The sequence below is a fragment of the Bidens hawaiensis genome, unplaced genomic scaffold (genome assembly GCF_021521415.1).
Source record: "Bidens hawaiensis isolate Kalapana, Puna unplaced genomic scaffold, B.hawaiensis_p1.1 tig00009618_1, whole genome shotgun sequence".
NCBI lineage: Eukaryota > Viridiplantae > Streptophyta > Magnoliopsida > Asterales > Asteraceae > Bidens > Bidens hawaiensis.
The window spans coordinates 232,685-249,304 of record NW_027491719.1 but is presented as its reverse complement, the minus strand read 5'-3'; the positions used below and the strand labels follow the sequence as shown (position 1 = coordinate 249,304).

Genomic DNA, 16,620 nt, shown 5'->3' with positions numbered 1-16,620 from the left:
AAAAACAAGATACTCTATGTATTGTTAATTGATTTTAATGAAAACCAACCTTATTGTATTGAACTTTAATATATATTGGACAAAAATATCATAACATTATTCTCATACCTAAATCTCCAACTAAGCTATGCACGGGATCATGTTCATGAATTATTCTCATACCTAAATCTTTTTGTGTTATAATATTAAAAATGTTTTTCAAGTTATTGAGTGAGAGATAAAATAATAAATAAATAAATAAAAAGTTAACAAACAATTTTATAAATATTTTTTTTCATGTGCAAAATATATAAGTTAATTAAGTTGCGGTTTGGTAATAGAAAAAGTGTAAATATTTGTTTCTCTCTTTCATTAGTTCTTTTATTTTCTGAATTAAAACAATTGGAAGGTGAGAACACATGCTTTGGACATGTCCATATTTTGTTTTAGTGGTGTAAACGAGTCGAGCTTGAGCTCGACTAAGCTTGAGCTCAGCTCATTTTGAGTTAGGAGAGCTTAAGCTCGGCTCGTCCAAAACGAGCTTCCCATACAAGGCCTAAGTTGAGCTCTTAATACAACGTTACTTCAGTTACTTTACTTTTATTGATATAATAAGAAATACGATGTATGAGGACCAATTACTTAGCATACTTATTCAATACATAAGTCCAAATAAGTTTTCAATCTAAAATAAATTAAAACGAAAGCCCATGTGATATGAACCCGGTTATTCAAGTTTCTACTTAAACCTAATTGACCAGGATAATTCTTAGATTAACATTTGTTTATCATTTATATTAATATTAGGTTTTTCAGTCTTTGTTTAGCTTGTAGAAGTTTATGTATATCACAATTAGGTTTTTATCTTTGTAATTGAAGACCTAATCCTTCTTAAACTGGATTACAAATTGTTAATTCCATATGTGTATGACACATTAATATGTAGCAATTTTCTCTTCTTTTTGAATTAGTAATCTACCAAACATTGGTCACCTCAAACTAATTAGGAATCTACCAAACATTGGTCACCTCAAACCAAACCATTAGGCCTATGCTCAAACAATAATCCATCTTATCCAACCTTGTGTACCTAGATTGAGTTTTAGATACAAGATCCACCTTCTCAAAGGCAACAACGAGTCAAGGAAAACGGTGGATAGTTCATTTGTTCTCCAGTAATCCATATCATAGCTAAGCATGTAGTAGTGTTGAACACATTCGACTTGAGCAATTTCAGAGCCTAGTTTCCTTACATATAGAACTCACAATAGGTTTCATCATACAACCATCTCGCAATAGATGTTTCATGTATCTGCTTTCTCTAACCTTACATATACTGATATACAAATGACACCCCTTTATATATACACAAATACATGAATTTGAATTAAGATTAGGATTGTTAAAACGATCATCTAAACATTAGTGATCATTTTCGATTAGTGGGCATAAGAGAAAATCAAACAAACTTAAAGTCGTAACCTAGTGACTTGTGAGACCGGTAAACTCTTGTGGTCTTAATCTATACAGTTACTTTATTAAGTGCCCTACCGGTCTTACATACGAGAGAGAGGTAGATCATTGTATGTCCCACACCAAGTGAGTGATGCTTAGAATTGATCCTGAAACCTCACAACAAAATCATGGTAACAACATAAAATATTTTATAGAATATGTAATGAGATGTGGAAAATTGGATTTAGGAATATAAAGCTTGTCTTGTACATAGCAGTCACAATTATTGGTAGACTGGTGCCGCACTTGTACTAAAACCCTGAGTGACCAAACATAAATTTGGTATGAGGGCCATCTCAATAGATTTAGAAAACAAAGCAAATTCAAAATCTAGGTATTTTAAATTATAGAAAAATACGAAATTATACATTTTATCATTAACTTTTGATAACAACTTTTTTTCTTTCTAAAATAGTTTTCTCTTTGTCTTAATTTTACAATATATAAACTAGGTGTAGGGTGGAAGACTGTTACTAGCTTTCATTTTAGAGATAAACTTACGGTCCGGTCCGGTGGTATACGACTGGCTTTTGGTCGAAACCAACCCAACCTGGTCATACGGTTTGAAAATTTCTAAACCAACCATCCAAAACTGTATAAAGAAAACTGACCGGTGAATCGATTTATTAGCCACGATTTCAAATCTAACTATGAACACCCCTAACTCCCGTTGTAGTAAAAAAAATGATTCAAAAGTTTTAGTTTAAAGTAATTTAAATTATCACCCACCCAAAGTTATATTGAAATTTTAGTCCTAAAATAAAGTTAAAAAGAAGTTGAGGGATTAAAAATGTAATTTCAACTAAGTTTGTGTTTAAGTTGGTTAAGTTTTTGTCTAGAAAATAGGAATTAGTATTATAGTATGTTTATGTTTTTGTCTAGGTTAATTAGGGTGTTTAATTTTTTTGTCTAGAAAATAGGAATTAGTATTATAGTATGTTTATGTTTTTGTTTAGGTTAATTAGGGTGTTTAATTTTTTTTCACGATCAACAAACAAGAGCTATATTAAAACTAGCAAGATGCTAAAAGAAATACAAACACGAACACCAAAACAACCACCAAACCAAAAACAAAAACAATATAGGAAAACCAACAAACAGATTCTACACTTCAAAACAATTAGGGTGTTTAATTGATGGTTCCTTTTCGTGTGTGTGTTTTTTTGCGAGTTTAATAAAAGTGTCGAACTTTTGTTCAATTTTCTGGTTCGATTAATATTTTCTGTATTAATGGAATTAATAAAGGAGTGAAAATCAGAATTTGAATGGATTTCGTGTGTTCACATCTTGCTACATCGTACATATACAACTTTAAACGGGCAAAAAACATGTAACAAACAAAATTTCACTTCTAACTAAACAATGAAATTACAACACTAAAACTATCACCATATTTACATAAGTCCAACATTTTTATATGTTTTCAATAGATTCTTGAAGGCTCCTGTTGTTTGCTTCACAGTTGATAGAGCTTGTATGGCTTTCATTTGAGTCTCAACCTTCTCCGTACCTTGTAAATAAAACACTTAAAACTATTAATATTCAAGCATTCAATGTCGGTTTAAGTTGTGTTTTATGGTGCGTAAGTTAAACGATATAACAAAGAAAGACAAGTCATAGTTCAAAGGGATTAGCGTGGTGTGGTGATAAAGTCACTCTATCCTATAAATGGAGAGTTCAAACCCTACAAAATGCGTGTATATAGATAGTTTATAGGTCTTCACTCTATCCTATAAATGGACGGTTCAAACCTACAAGTGCATTTAGGAGTAGACAGTATGTCGTTTAAAATAAACGATCAATTAAATAAAAATACTAGATTATGTGTATAGAGTGATGTTCAAAACATAACTAGTTTTAAATAGAGATCTCAAAAGTCACATAAAAATTTGAATATTTTGCCTCAATTTTTGACACTTAAATCAGTTTTGTAAAGCAATGTGCCATGTTTGTTGTATTATAGTTAAATTTCAAAATCTCACATAAAATATTTATCTAATTGTTTCTAACTTTTTAAGTTTATAAATTTTTTAAAGTAAAAAAATATTGGATAATAGTTGATGAAATAATCCAATCAGATTATTTTAAGGAAAAATCACAAAAACAACTTTGTTGGCCAAATAGATAAAAATAGTTGTTTTAGATTTTACCTTATTTGAAAAACTTCTAAAACAATAAAATAAATTTGTAAATTACCTTCAAACAAAGACTCGATCATTGACTCAATATCCTCAGGTTGATGCTTTATGTACTTATCAATGCTCTTACTCCCTTCGAACACCGATTTATATCGGCCAATGAATGATCTATACGCGGGACTAACCACTGCATTTATCGACACCCTCATCTCGGACAACAATTGTTGGTCGCTCACGATCCATGTGCTTTGCGTCTTGTGTATGTCATCAAACATTGCGTTGAAATTCTTAAATCTTTCTTTCAGTACTCGTCTATTTGGTTTCCCGTTCACTTGAATGCCTTCTTGTGCTAGCCATTGTAATAGCTTCGTCCACGTTTCCCGTTGATAACTCTTGTGGTAGTTTCTAACGTCGGATGACTTTCGACGACACCAGAGTTCTCCGATCAGTTGTTTCATCTCGTTTGTTTCTTTCACTAGTTGTAATATAAACCTGTTAGATAAACAATCTATATAGTTAGCAAAATTATCTGTTGAATTAATATAGTTACATTCTTTTTAGGCAAATTGAATTTTAATAATTCAAAATATGATTAATTGGCCAATGTTAATCCATAAGACAATATGACCAATGACACTTATTAATTTCATTTTCGTGTCCAAGGGCAGTCCTTGAACAAATTTCTTATCTTTTTTTTTTCTAAATCCTTAATAAAAAACTCAAGAATGCAGTGTAAAAGTAACTTTGTTTATCTCTAACTTTCGTTTATGTCATTTCAAATCAATTTAAAACGTTCTAGTTGACATAGAAATCAATCAAGCGTTCATTAGGGATAACCAAAGTTCCTTTAACAGTGAAAGTGAAAGTCAGAACTATCAATTGTCACATTTCAGGAAGAATTAGTATCGCTCAAAGTTCATAGTTTGGATTATTAAAATCTAACTTATCTCCTTTTGTAATCTAAAGCTTTACCCAAATTACATTACCGATTGTTATTCATCAGAAATATGTAGCGTAATGAGGTGTCTTGGTAGTATGTTGATCTTGTTTGTAGGTTAGCATCTAGTAGATCAATCATATCCAACAATTGTTTTGACAAAGATGAGTTTTCCGTGCTCGATGGAGGCTCGCTTTCGAGTTTATCATGTTGTCGAAAAATATATTCCAATGTGTTTATGTAATCATCAAACGCGCATTTTATGTAATTCATAACATAGCGCGTTAGGGGGTGCACTGCACCCCCTTGGACCTGTGACTTGTTAGTGTCGTTGTTAATAGTCCGCTTTAAATCATTGAACATGTATACCGCCACCTCCCCGATAGTGTCTCTAACAATCGAAATCTCGGATTTTAGATTAGAATATTCTTCTAGCTTTTCGTACCCGACCGCAACGTTAAGATCACGTATCGATTCGTAGATATCAAGGAATTTAAATAACCTTTTTGCCTTCGGATTCTCTACCGCAACTGTGGTAGGGAATTCAAGAAGCGAAGTGGTGATCGTGCGAATTAGGTTAATGAATACGCCCGTGAAAACCGAGAGATGTTCGGAAAATATAGTTTCCCCTAGCTCTCTTTCAGCTACGAAAAGCACGTGCGAACAATGGTTCGCTAACTTGACCCATCGTGTTATATGGGCTCTAACGACACCCATTTCGACTTCCTAACATCTTCCATACTCACTTTATCAAACTCAAACCTCTTAATTTGATCATTCAATTCATCTCTCCGTGCCTCACTATACGCTTGACAACATTCGTGTTCATACCCCGTTGGTATCATAACCGCAACGATTTTATTCATTAAGATCACATTTTCTTTTGAATAACCAGGAAACTCATCCTGGTTATACGTTTCAGGTTCGGCCCCTTTCGTTATTGTGTCGGAAGGAGTATTTGAATCTTCTAAAATAGCACGAAATTCGTCTTCAATCAACACAATGGCTAGTTGGAGTATTTGATTAATCGTGTTAAACAACGCCGTTTTTGAGCTTAGATAAACGCTTAATAGAATTAATAAAAAATTCATCATCTTCGGTTATACTAGCGAACCTTGTACCGGATTGAATGTTATTGTACGTTTTTATTTTCGACTCGATGAATTTAACGAATGTGGCCACGGTTTCTGGAAGTTGCGGTGAGGTTGATTTGTCGTCGATGGTGGATATATCTTCGATGAAAGTGTCGATGGCGGCCGATATTTGGTCAGGATTAAGATCAAGATCTTCGAGTTTGTCGGGAACATCATCGTCGCAGTCTTCGGCTTTGATGCTACTAGTTTTCTCCATGAAACAATTTGATGTTGTGGGAATGAATGTTATGGATTTAGGAATATGAATGAATGAATCAAAATGGGAAAGAGGGACTATGTTTTGTACGTACGAGGTTAATGGACTATGTTTTTTGGTCCGATTAAGGAGGAGGTTGTGTGTGTTTGGTCGAGCATAGGTGGAACAAACTATGTCCCTGGATTATTTAAGGATACTAGAAGAGAACCAACCAAAATTTACAACATATATTATTTAAAACTTTCAAATCATATAAGTATATAACTCACTAGACATACTTCTTTAAAAACTTTCAAACCGTATAACTCACTAGCCATATTCCTTGTAGAGTTGTAGGGGTGTAAAATTTTAACGCGGCACGAAAACCCGACACAAAATTTACGGGTTTGAGTCTGGTACAAAATGTTAACTTAAAGTATAAATATCTGAAAGCAATAAAAAAAACTAAAATTTTTTTGGTTAGACCATTTTGGGTTCGGGTCAACCCATGAATATGCGGATCGTGTTCAGTTCACATGTCTTACACGACTTTTGGGTTGGGGTTCGTGTCAAATTTTCGGGTTCAGTTCAGGTTCGGGTCATGTTATATCCACCAACCCACGAACACGACCTTTTTAACATCATAACTTTGATTACTAAGCCTCATCAAATTTAATTCGCATCGAGTAAATAGATTATTAATCGTAGAGTAAAGAGACAACCCATAAGAAGACTAATAAACTGCTTTTCAACAACTACGTATTTATTGGCATATTTTAGAACGACAATCATTCGTTCATCTTTAGGTACATGAGTATATCAGTTGACTCGGTAATTAATAAACACATCATCACCAAATTTTTCAAAAATATTCTTGAACCGGCTTCCGGTTCATCCCGTATCATCAAATCTGCTACCATAAATGGCCCACCTAGAGCTCAGCTCTCGGTTTTGTGCTGAAAAACATATGTTGTCTGTACTTGGCCTACATTATATTAACATATGTACTATGTGTGTGGTGTTTTAAGAGTTTTATTATAATAACGAAGAAATTTAAAATAGAAAAAAATCAGAAATTCAAAAGTTTAATTTTTGTAAGCTCTAAAAACCATTCACACAATTTACATGGGTATTCCTAACTTATGGTTAAAAGTCTAGGTGATGAGCTTACTATTGTTAAAAGTGATTATATACATTATTATGATTAGATGTTAATCATTAGATAGAAGATCATATTAATGTGGAATGATTACTAATCATAGTGTAATCTACTGCACATTACTTTCCTTTTGGTAGCTTTGTAGTTACAAATAGTGTGATCATACTTTTAAAAAGTATTTTTTTTTTACTTTTTATTGTAATATTATAGTTCTAATGAGGTACAACAACGTCACGAGTATATACTTATTTTGACACCATATTGGTCGTATCATGATTCAGGACGGACCAGTTAACATTAATCATACATAACATGTGGAATGGTTAGTGATCATAGTGTAACCTCCTTTACATTACTTTTCTTTTGGTAGTCTTTTAAATTTAACTTGTTACAATTAGTGTGACAATACTTACTTAAAACTTAAGTAACCTTCTTCAAGTTTTTAGTGATATCGGATTTCTAACTTCTAACGCGTCATACTACTTGACATGAGTATATACTTGTTTTGACACCATATACTAGTTGTAGTTAGTATCAGTCTAAATCATAACGAAACCAGTAAAAATTAATCCTTCATAATAAAGTTGTAGGCTAATCACTTTCTAGTTTTTGAAGTTCATGGTTTTGTGTTTAATTGTATAAAGAAAGTAGAAAATTAATGCTAGATATAAAATAGCAATTTATAACAAGATATAAAATTTGGACCCAATGAACAACATGGATACATAATAGATAACACATATGAAATATTAATAACCACCATATATTAACTTAATAATCAACTTAAGCTGCACACATAATAAGGATAGGCTTCACATTAACCACTTCCACCCCACAAGGGTCATCATTCACCATCGCCGCTGCCATCACCGCCCCTTTATATTGTCCCACAACCTCTCCACCACCATCCTCCGTCGTCTTATTCTTTATTTCTTCCTCCTCTTCCACCTCACTACCACTGCTTCGGCTGGAGTCCACTGGATATACTTCCGAGTTCGATCCCTTTATGTTTATAATATGTTCCGGGAGTTTTATTTCACAAACAGTTAACACCTTGCTTTTTTGTTTGTAATATTGATATAATGCAATTTGAATTAGTCCCAATACAAACCCAACCACATTTGGCACCTACAATAAGTATATTTGTCACAAAAGTTAATCCTTTATGACTATTAATAAAAATAAATATGACTAGTGACAACTTTTAAAGTAAGTACAAAAAATAAAATGTGACTATACCGTAACACATTTGTCCTTGGTGAACACTCCATACGCGAACCATGTCATTGCGCATAGCGTGAGTAGACATGACAACGGGAATGGCATGAACTCGACACTTTTAGTTTTCACAACTCGATACTGTAATATTAAACCGTAAAAAGAAAATTTAATAAATTAATCTTATACTTACATTTAATTATTTTTATGGTATGATATGAAGAAACAAGGTAGCAAATATAGTGTGTACTTACCACAACTGTAAGCGGAGCCGCAAAAACACAAACGGAAACACCAACACAAATCCACCCAACAACTGTAGCTCGTGTCGAATCATGCAACATGAAAAACGACCCAAGAGAGATCGCTAGGCACAATGCAATTGTCGCACTCAGAGTTATGAACACATGCTTCTATATATATATATAACAACACTTAGCGCGTTATTTATTTATAAAATTTAGAAATTTGTACGCGATATGAATTCATGTGTACGCAACATGCCTTGGCCTTTGGTGTAGCATACTTGATGAGAATGATTATATATACCATTTCAGTGACAGACCCAAACGCATTAATAGTGGTGAGAAAGAACGTATCGCCTCCTTTGATTAACGAATAGTAAAACCACAACGACGCGCTAAATAGAGCCACCACATATGGCAATGACTGGAATCCCATCGTCGATTTATTATTGCGTATCGCAATAAACGTCGGTCTACAATACTAAATTTAACAAAAGATTAATAAATTTCTAAAACTAGTAATAAAATCTAACAAACTTTATGTAGTTGACTTACATTGGAGCTAAGTAAACACCAATTGACACCAAATTACCTACACCATCATAACATAACATTCCACAATAATTAATAAAAGTATAAAAGTATAAAACACCATTAGCTTGTGAGAATTAAACAAAACACTAAAATTTTATATAACTTAATCATTCATTTCATGGTTTTAATAAACTATTTGATAATGTGCTCTCACACATATTGTTTCCCTTAGGAAGGTTGGTCATGCATTTAAAACTAATTTTTATTATTGAAGTAAAAAAAATAAATAAGAAGAGCAAGAATATGTAGTAGGGTGTTACCTATGATACCAAAAACCAAAGCCAATGGGTGATGTGTATCAATAAGCACCATTTTTAAAATATGGATATAAATATGTATATGAATAGATAGGGGTATAGGTGGTGGAGGCGGAGATGGCTTTATATAAACGGGTTTCTTGAGAAACCCTAAAGCCGCCTCCTGGTCGTTTTATGGAATGTGAAGCTTGAAGTTGGATCTCATGAAAGACGATGAAAAATGAATGTATTTATACGTGAAATCTGATGTGAGAGAGGGTGTGTGCACATAAAAGCATCCTTGTTGCGTGACAAGTGAAAGGGATAATAGTAGGTAACGTATGATTAAATCATTTATTCTTTTTTTAGGTTACTCGTTTTTCGATTTTCTTATCTTATCACGTGACATTGTGTCACAACTTCTAAGTTCTAACTCACTTTTGCTATCAAAAGATGAAACGTATAGCATTGATCTTTAAGTACCTTTGGTTTATACAATTGAGGTTGAAAACGTTTTCTATAATCATTATCTTGATGATTGTTTATTCCATTGAGCTAAACACTTTTTCATATTTTGGTTTTAAATTCTGCTTAAAATGGTTGTTTGAAGACAAAATCAAGACTTTAGTAAAACAAGATATCCACCATTATAAGTAAAAAAAAAAACTTTTTTTTTATTTAAAGGTGTAGAAAATGAAAAACATAAGAGGTTGAACATAAACAAAGGGGAAAAAATGTGAAACTATAAGTATTCAAAATATCAAATCAAAACAACAAAATAAAAATAATAATAAAAATTATTCAATCGTAAGACACTAAGATGCATGTTCTGGTAAATTATACATATGCACTTGACTAAACATGTGTTGTCGGGTAATGGGTCAAAATAGGTTCCGTCAGCCTAAGCTTGGGTAAAAAACAATTTCAGATCAAACCGTGTTTGAGTCGAACTAATTACGAAAAAAGTTTTAGGTCAAAATAAGCTGTTTTAATAATGTAAAATTTTAGTTTAGGGAAAATAAGTTATAACCAAAATGGTTTCACCATAAAATATTAAGATTAGTCATTTTAAAAAATAAAATGTGTTAAAAATTAAAATAGATTTATGCGCTATATTTACGTTTGTGGCGACTAGTGAAGATTAGCTAGTTACTTTACCTTGTTCACTTACTCATTCCTTAAATCATGTAGAACAAAAACTAGCAATTATATTTATTATAATGCATATGATATAATTATATATGTTAAAAATTAATATAAATCATCTCTCTCACAAAAGTTTCAAGAAAATGTCATGTAATTGATGTATTTTTATTAAAGTGTCATAAAGATACATCAAGTGTATTATGAATCCATTAGGATTTGTGTTCTATTGACAAAGCAAATTCCTTTAACACCTTGAGTTTGAGATGTGTTGGGTTCAATCCCACAAACGACAAAAATTAAAAGAAATTTCCCATTTAAAAAAAGTGTATTTGAATAGAAGATAGATCTTAGATTGTACACACGTTATTGTTTAGAAAAGGACTGATTTTTAAGATCTAAGAGACGGCAACTTATAATTATAGAAAGACATCAAAATCAAAATATACCAAAATAACATGAATTTTGCATGTGATGAATTTAGTAAGTGGAATGCATTACTTCTATTGTTAACTTGTTATCAAATTAAACTGAAAAACAAGTTATTGTCATCCTAAATATGACAAGCTACAATTTGGAATTTGACACGGGCCGTATAAACCGAACGGCTTGTTTAACATTTATCATCATCATCATTAGAAGTATAACGTATTTTTTATTATTAATAAGCGATCCTTATGTTGTTTTTTAAAAAAAAAACTTTAACATAAAGTTATGCTTTTTTGTTAAAAAAGAAAGCATGTTTTTGTCTAAAACCTCTGGAGCATCAAAATCAAAATGCTAAACAGTCAAAATTTGTGTGTTCGGCTAAGCAATTTTCCTTAACCTTATTTAGCGGTTCAGCTCAAAAGTTTTTAAAACGATTGATCTGAACCTTTAACAATCCTATGTTAAACCGTTTCTTTCCCATTAAATTTAAAAGTCCGCGTCTATCTCTAAGGATGTAAAATTGTATATTTATGTTACTACATGTCATTTGAAAAAAATGTATATTAATGTTTTTAATAAACTTTATACAAATATGAGGTTAAAAGAAAAACTCAGGGTTATTAGTCATATGAATGTGCATACTATATTAGTTTGTGGCTCACACAATGCTTGTCACACTTTGGGTGATAATAATCTGAAACGTTTGTCACGGTTTTGCTCTAACCACCACCCATAATTAACATGTATTTTGCATGAATCATACCTTATAATGATCTTAACAATACGCGGTGACTTGGTTTCGTTCGAATATTGTGTTTGCAAGTTTTACACGTTTTTAGTTGGTTTATATCACTTGAATTTGAAGTTTGTTTATAACCAATTAATCATTACCTTAATGATTATGTATTTCATGTATTTTGTTACAAACTAATTGATCTCTATTGGGGTTTTTACTACATATGGTTATTTGGATATAAAGTTAAAGCTTGTTGTATAATGATGAACGTAATTGTTGATTAAAACTTGTTTATCGGTTTATTACGGTTTGACAAACAATAGTAAGTAGTATTAAGTGTTTCAATAGAAATAAATTTCAATATTATTAACAAAGATTCGTATATGTTTCATTTTCCTTACTTGATCTTAAAAAAATTACTAGACATCTATAAATAAATTATATCAGATGAAAATTAATCGACTTTAAAGGGACAACAAAAAAAAGTACTTCATATAAAACTAAAAAAAAAACTTGGTTACTATTACATAAACTTTTCTTTTCTTTTTTTGAAAAGATTCAAGTTGTATTGTTTTACCGTTTCAAATCTTATTTTTATTGAATCGTGTTTCATATAGTTTTTAGGTTTGCTTACTAATAGTGAATAATATCATAATTTAGATATATAATATGAAATTTAATTCAAGGCTACTGACTTGTCCAATGTAGTGGTTAAAAGGTTTGGTTATACAAACAATCAACGTCCTGAAACAACCAAGGGTCAAGCAATATATTTTATTTTACAAAGTTGGAATATGAGCCTAATATATCTATATTTGTGTAAATGGTATAAGCCTAATATGAGCTCCTTTTACAGTTTTACAAAGTTGGAATAAATCCCAATAGTCAAAAAAGTGAAACCACAGTGATTAATACCTTAATTTACCCTATAAAAACATAATTTAAAAAAAAAACCACTAAAGCTAGCCAAGCCCGGCCTAGTTGTTCTATTGAAATTGTGGGCTTTCAGGGCCCATGTTTTTTGTTTTGGAATATAAGGACTAGGCATTTATGTTCTACTATGGGCTTCTATTTCATTAGTTTTAGTCGATTTTGTTTTCCATATGTGGGGCTAACATAGATTGATAGGCTTTTGTTTTCATTTAACAGACCTATTAGTGACTCGCGAGAAGACAAAGACACACATATTTTGCCTACCGATCCTCAATATTTTGATCAATAGTTAAATATTCGTATTTTCGAAAATTTCTACTTTATTTGTAAAACTAGGCTATTAACCAGTGTACGACACAGATGGAGATATAGAAATCGTCTGACAAACACATACAGTTTTAAATGACAAGATAATTTGTAGTATATTTTTTTGGACGACAACATGATATTTATTACGTACTTAACTTAAATTCACAAATAAATGTAATGTAAAATCATAGAAATAAGAAAAAAAAACCTATAAAACATATATATTTCGCAAATAAATGCTACAATAAATATTACAAATAATATAGAACATAAGGACTTAACAAAAGAAATTATATTGTGAAAAATATAACTGAAACTTATCATGTCGGTCGTCTTTACGAAGAATAAATCAAAAATTACATACGCATTATATAAAAATTATAATGTTTATAAGATCCCGCGATTGTGAGAAAAAAATACTAAATAAATACATATTTTTTTTATTTCTTTTGATATTGGTCCTAGCAGGGACTCGTGGAATGATTAAGATGTCGAGTCTCTCATTCAATTTTTCTTTAACACGTCGGGTTTTTCATTTCTTCATTTTGAGCTTCCATTTCTTCATTTTAAGAGTGTCGATTTTGTTTTCCCTATTCGGGGCTAACAGCGACCAGTATACTTTTGTTTTCACTTAACGGGCCTATCAGTGACTCGTGGGATGTCTAAGAAGCTGATTCTCTCAACCGACCCTCAATATTTTGATCAACGGTTAAACCTTCGCATTTTCGAAATTTTCTACTTTATTTGTAAAATGTGTATAAGATCCCATGATTGCGAGAAAAAAATATACTAAATCAGTATAGATTTTTTTGGATTTCTTTAATACTACTAGGCCTAGTAGGGACTCGTGGAACGATTAGGATGGCGAATTTCTCATTCTATTTTTCTTTAACACGTCGGATTTTTCATTTCTTCATTTTCGGATTCCATTTCTTCATTTTAAGAGTGTCGATTTTGTTTTCGCTATTCGAGGCTAACAGCGACCGGTAGACTTTTGTTTTCACTTAACGGGCCTATCAGTGACTCGTGGGATGTCTAAGAAGCTGATTCTCTCAGCCGACACTCAATATTTTGATCAACGGTTAAACCTTCGCATTTTCGAAATTTTCTACTTTATTTGTAAAATGTGTATAAGATCACATGATTGCGAGAAAAAAATATACTAAATCAATATAGATTTTTTTGGATTTCTTTAATACTACTAGGCCTAGTAGGGACTCGTGGAACGATTAGGATGGCGAATTTCTCATTCTATTTTTCTTTAACACGTCGGATTTTTCATTTCTTCATTTTCGGATTCCATTTCTTCATTTTAAGAGTGTCGATTTTGTTTTCGCTATTCGAGGCTAACAGCGACCGGTAGACTTTTGTTTTCACTTAACGGGCCTATCAGTGACTCGTGGGATGTCTAAGAAGCTGATTCTCTCAGCCGACCCTCAATATTTTGATCAACGGTTAAACCTTTGCATTTTCGAAATTTTCTACTTTATTTGTAAAATGTGTATATGATCCCATGTTTGCGAGAAAAAAAATATACGAAATCAATATAGATTTTTTGGATTTCTTTCATACTAGGCCTACTAGGGACTCGTGGAATGATTAAGATGGCGAGTCGCGCGTTCTATTTTTCTTTAACACGTCGGGTTTTCATTTCTTCATTTTGGGCTTCAATTTCTTCATTTTAAGAGTGTCGATTTTGTTTTCCCTATTCGGGGCTAACAGCAACCGATAGACTTTTGTTTTCTTATAACGGGCCTATCAGTGACTCATGGGAAGACTAAGAAGCTAATTCTCTCAACCGACCCTCAATATTTTGATCAACGGTTAAACCTTCGCATTTTCGAAATTTTCTACTTTATTTGTAAAATGTGTATATGATCCCATGATTGCGAGAAAAAAATATACGAAATCAATATAGTTTTTTTGGATTTCTTTCATGCTAGGCCTACTAGGGACTCGTGGAATGATTAAGATGGCGAGTCGCGCGTTCTATTTTTCTTTAACACGTCGGGTTTTCATTTCTTCATTTTGGGCTTCAATTTCTTCATTTTAAGAGTGTCGATTTTGTTTTCCCTATTCGGGGCTAACAGCGACCGATAGACTTTTGTTTTCTTATAACGGGCCTATCAGTGACTCATGGGAAGACTAAGAAGTTAATTCTCTCAACCGACCCTCAATATTTTGATCAACGGTTAAACCTTTGCATTTTCGAAATTTTCTACTTTATTTGTAAAATGTGTATAAGATCCCATGATTGCGAGAAAAAAAAAATACTAAATCGATATAGATTTTTTGGATTTCTTTAATACTAGGCCTACCAAGGACTCGTGGAATGATTAAGGTGGCGAGTCTCTCGTTCTATTTTTCTTTAACACATCGGGTTTTTCATTTCTTTATTTTGGGCTTCCATTTCTTTATTTTAAGAGTGTCGATTTTGTTTTCCCTATTTGGGGCTAACAACGATCGTTAGACTTTTGTTTTCACTTAACGGCCTATTAGTGACTCGTGGGATGACTAAGAAGTTGATTCTCTCAATCGACCCTCAATATTTTGATCAACGGTTAAACCTTCGCATTTTTGAAATTTTCTAATTTATTTGTAAAATGGGTATATGATCTCATTATTGTGAGAAAAAAAATACACTAAATCAATATAGATATTTTGGATTCTTTAGTACTAGGCCTACTAGGGACTTGTGAAAAAAATAATATGAATTCTTTGTTGGTTGCCGTTAAAAAAAAGTACCCCCCCCCCCCCTCCCCAACTTCGGTTTTTTGTTGTTGTTGTTGTAATAAAAATAACAGCTTAATAGGCGAAGGGGGGAATTTGTGAGATTTAAGCAGTTGTAATGGGTTAAAACATATTCAAAATATATAATTCTAAGTTTTCGACCATTTGAATTGTTTATTTAAACTATATCAATATTTTAACTTCTATAATTGTATTTTTACTAATAAAAGAAAGAGAAGTGTTAATAGTTACAGTTGAGCAGGTTCAGCTTTTAAATTAGGAAGCACAAATTGTTCGTAGGTTCGAGGGTCTGACACGAACTTAAATTTCATATGAAACACATGAACTTATACATGACACGAATATCCGCTAGTTGACACGGACACGAATGGATTTTAAATTATAACTTAAACTACACATGAATTTCTCTTTTTTATTTTTAAATTTTTACATAAAACACCTAAACATGGCATAAAAGACTTAAAAAATAAAGAAAAATATACAGGTTAAACAGTCAACTTTCAAACACACCTAGTTGACCCAAATGCAACCTGTATAGCTAAACATGTTTGTCGTGATATCCAAAACTCGCCCGAACACGTTTAGAGTAAACCCAAACCTACAAATTTCGTGTTAGATTCATAGCCATTTATATGCACTAGTTTAATCTTTTAGCCCCAAAACAACAAAACTATTGGACCATGAGAAGTTTTGCTCTAGAGTCTGAGTCTAGATTTAAACATAAGTTACCCATTGAAGGCCCACTAAAAGCAAGTAAAGCTTCTTAGTTAGAAACGGATCATTAGAGAGAGATTTAGCCCAATAGAAATTGGGTAATTTCTCCATTTTCAGGAGTCCAAGAGCCTAATTGATGCAATTATTGTTATTTTTATTTAAAAAAGACTAATTTCTTTTTAAAATAAATATCATTACATTTTATTTCTTTTGCATGACAAACAACTAGAGAATTGCCTATGTATTTCATATGGG

The 16,620-nt window shown here is 31.9% G+C and overlaps 1 protein-coding gene across 1 annotated transcript; it reads right to left on the bottom strand.

Annotated features, from left to right (window-relative positions):
• Positions 1-7,597: 7,597 nt before the first annotated feature.
• Positions 7,598-9,475, bottom strand: LOC143533106 (bidirectional sugar transporter SWEET15-like). The gene is made up of 6 exons (XM_077027974.1): positions 9,375-9,475; positions 9,076-9,112; positions 8,780-8,993; positions 8,530-8,688; positions 8,297-8,416; positions 7,598-8,185 (listed from the first exon to the last, which is right to left on the bottom strand). Exons 1-6 carry the CDS (start codon positions 9,424-9,426, stop codon positions 7,841-7,843), a joined length of 927 nt encoding a protein of 308 aa, XP_076884089.1. The 5' UTR covers positions 9,427-9,475; the 3' UTR covers positions 7,598-7,840.
• Between the last annotated feature and the right edge of the window lie 7,145 nt (positions 9,476-16,620).

Bases quoted from the DNA above. Each gene is read 5' to 3' on its own strand.
- LOC143533106 (XM_077027974.1), bottom strand. From the start codon at position 9,426: ATGGTGCTTATTGATACACATCACCCATTGGCTTTGGTTTTTGGTATC. The intron at 9,113-9,374 runs GTAACACCCTAC...ATGATGGTGTAG, and splicing joins TTTGGTTTTTGGTATCATAG to GTAATTTGGTGTCAATTGGT. The intron at 8,186-8,296 runs GTATAGTCACAT...TACTTATTGTAG, and splicing joins CCAAGGACAAATGTGTTACG to GTGCCAAATGTGGTTGGGTT.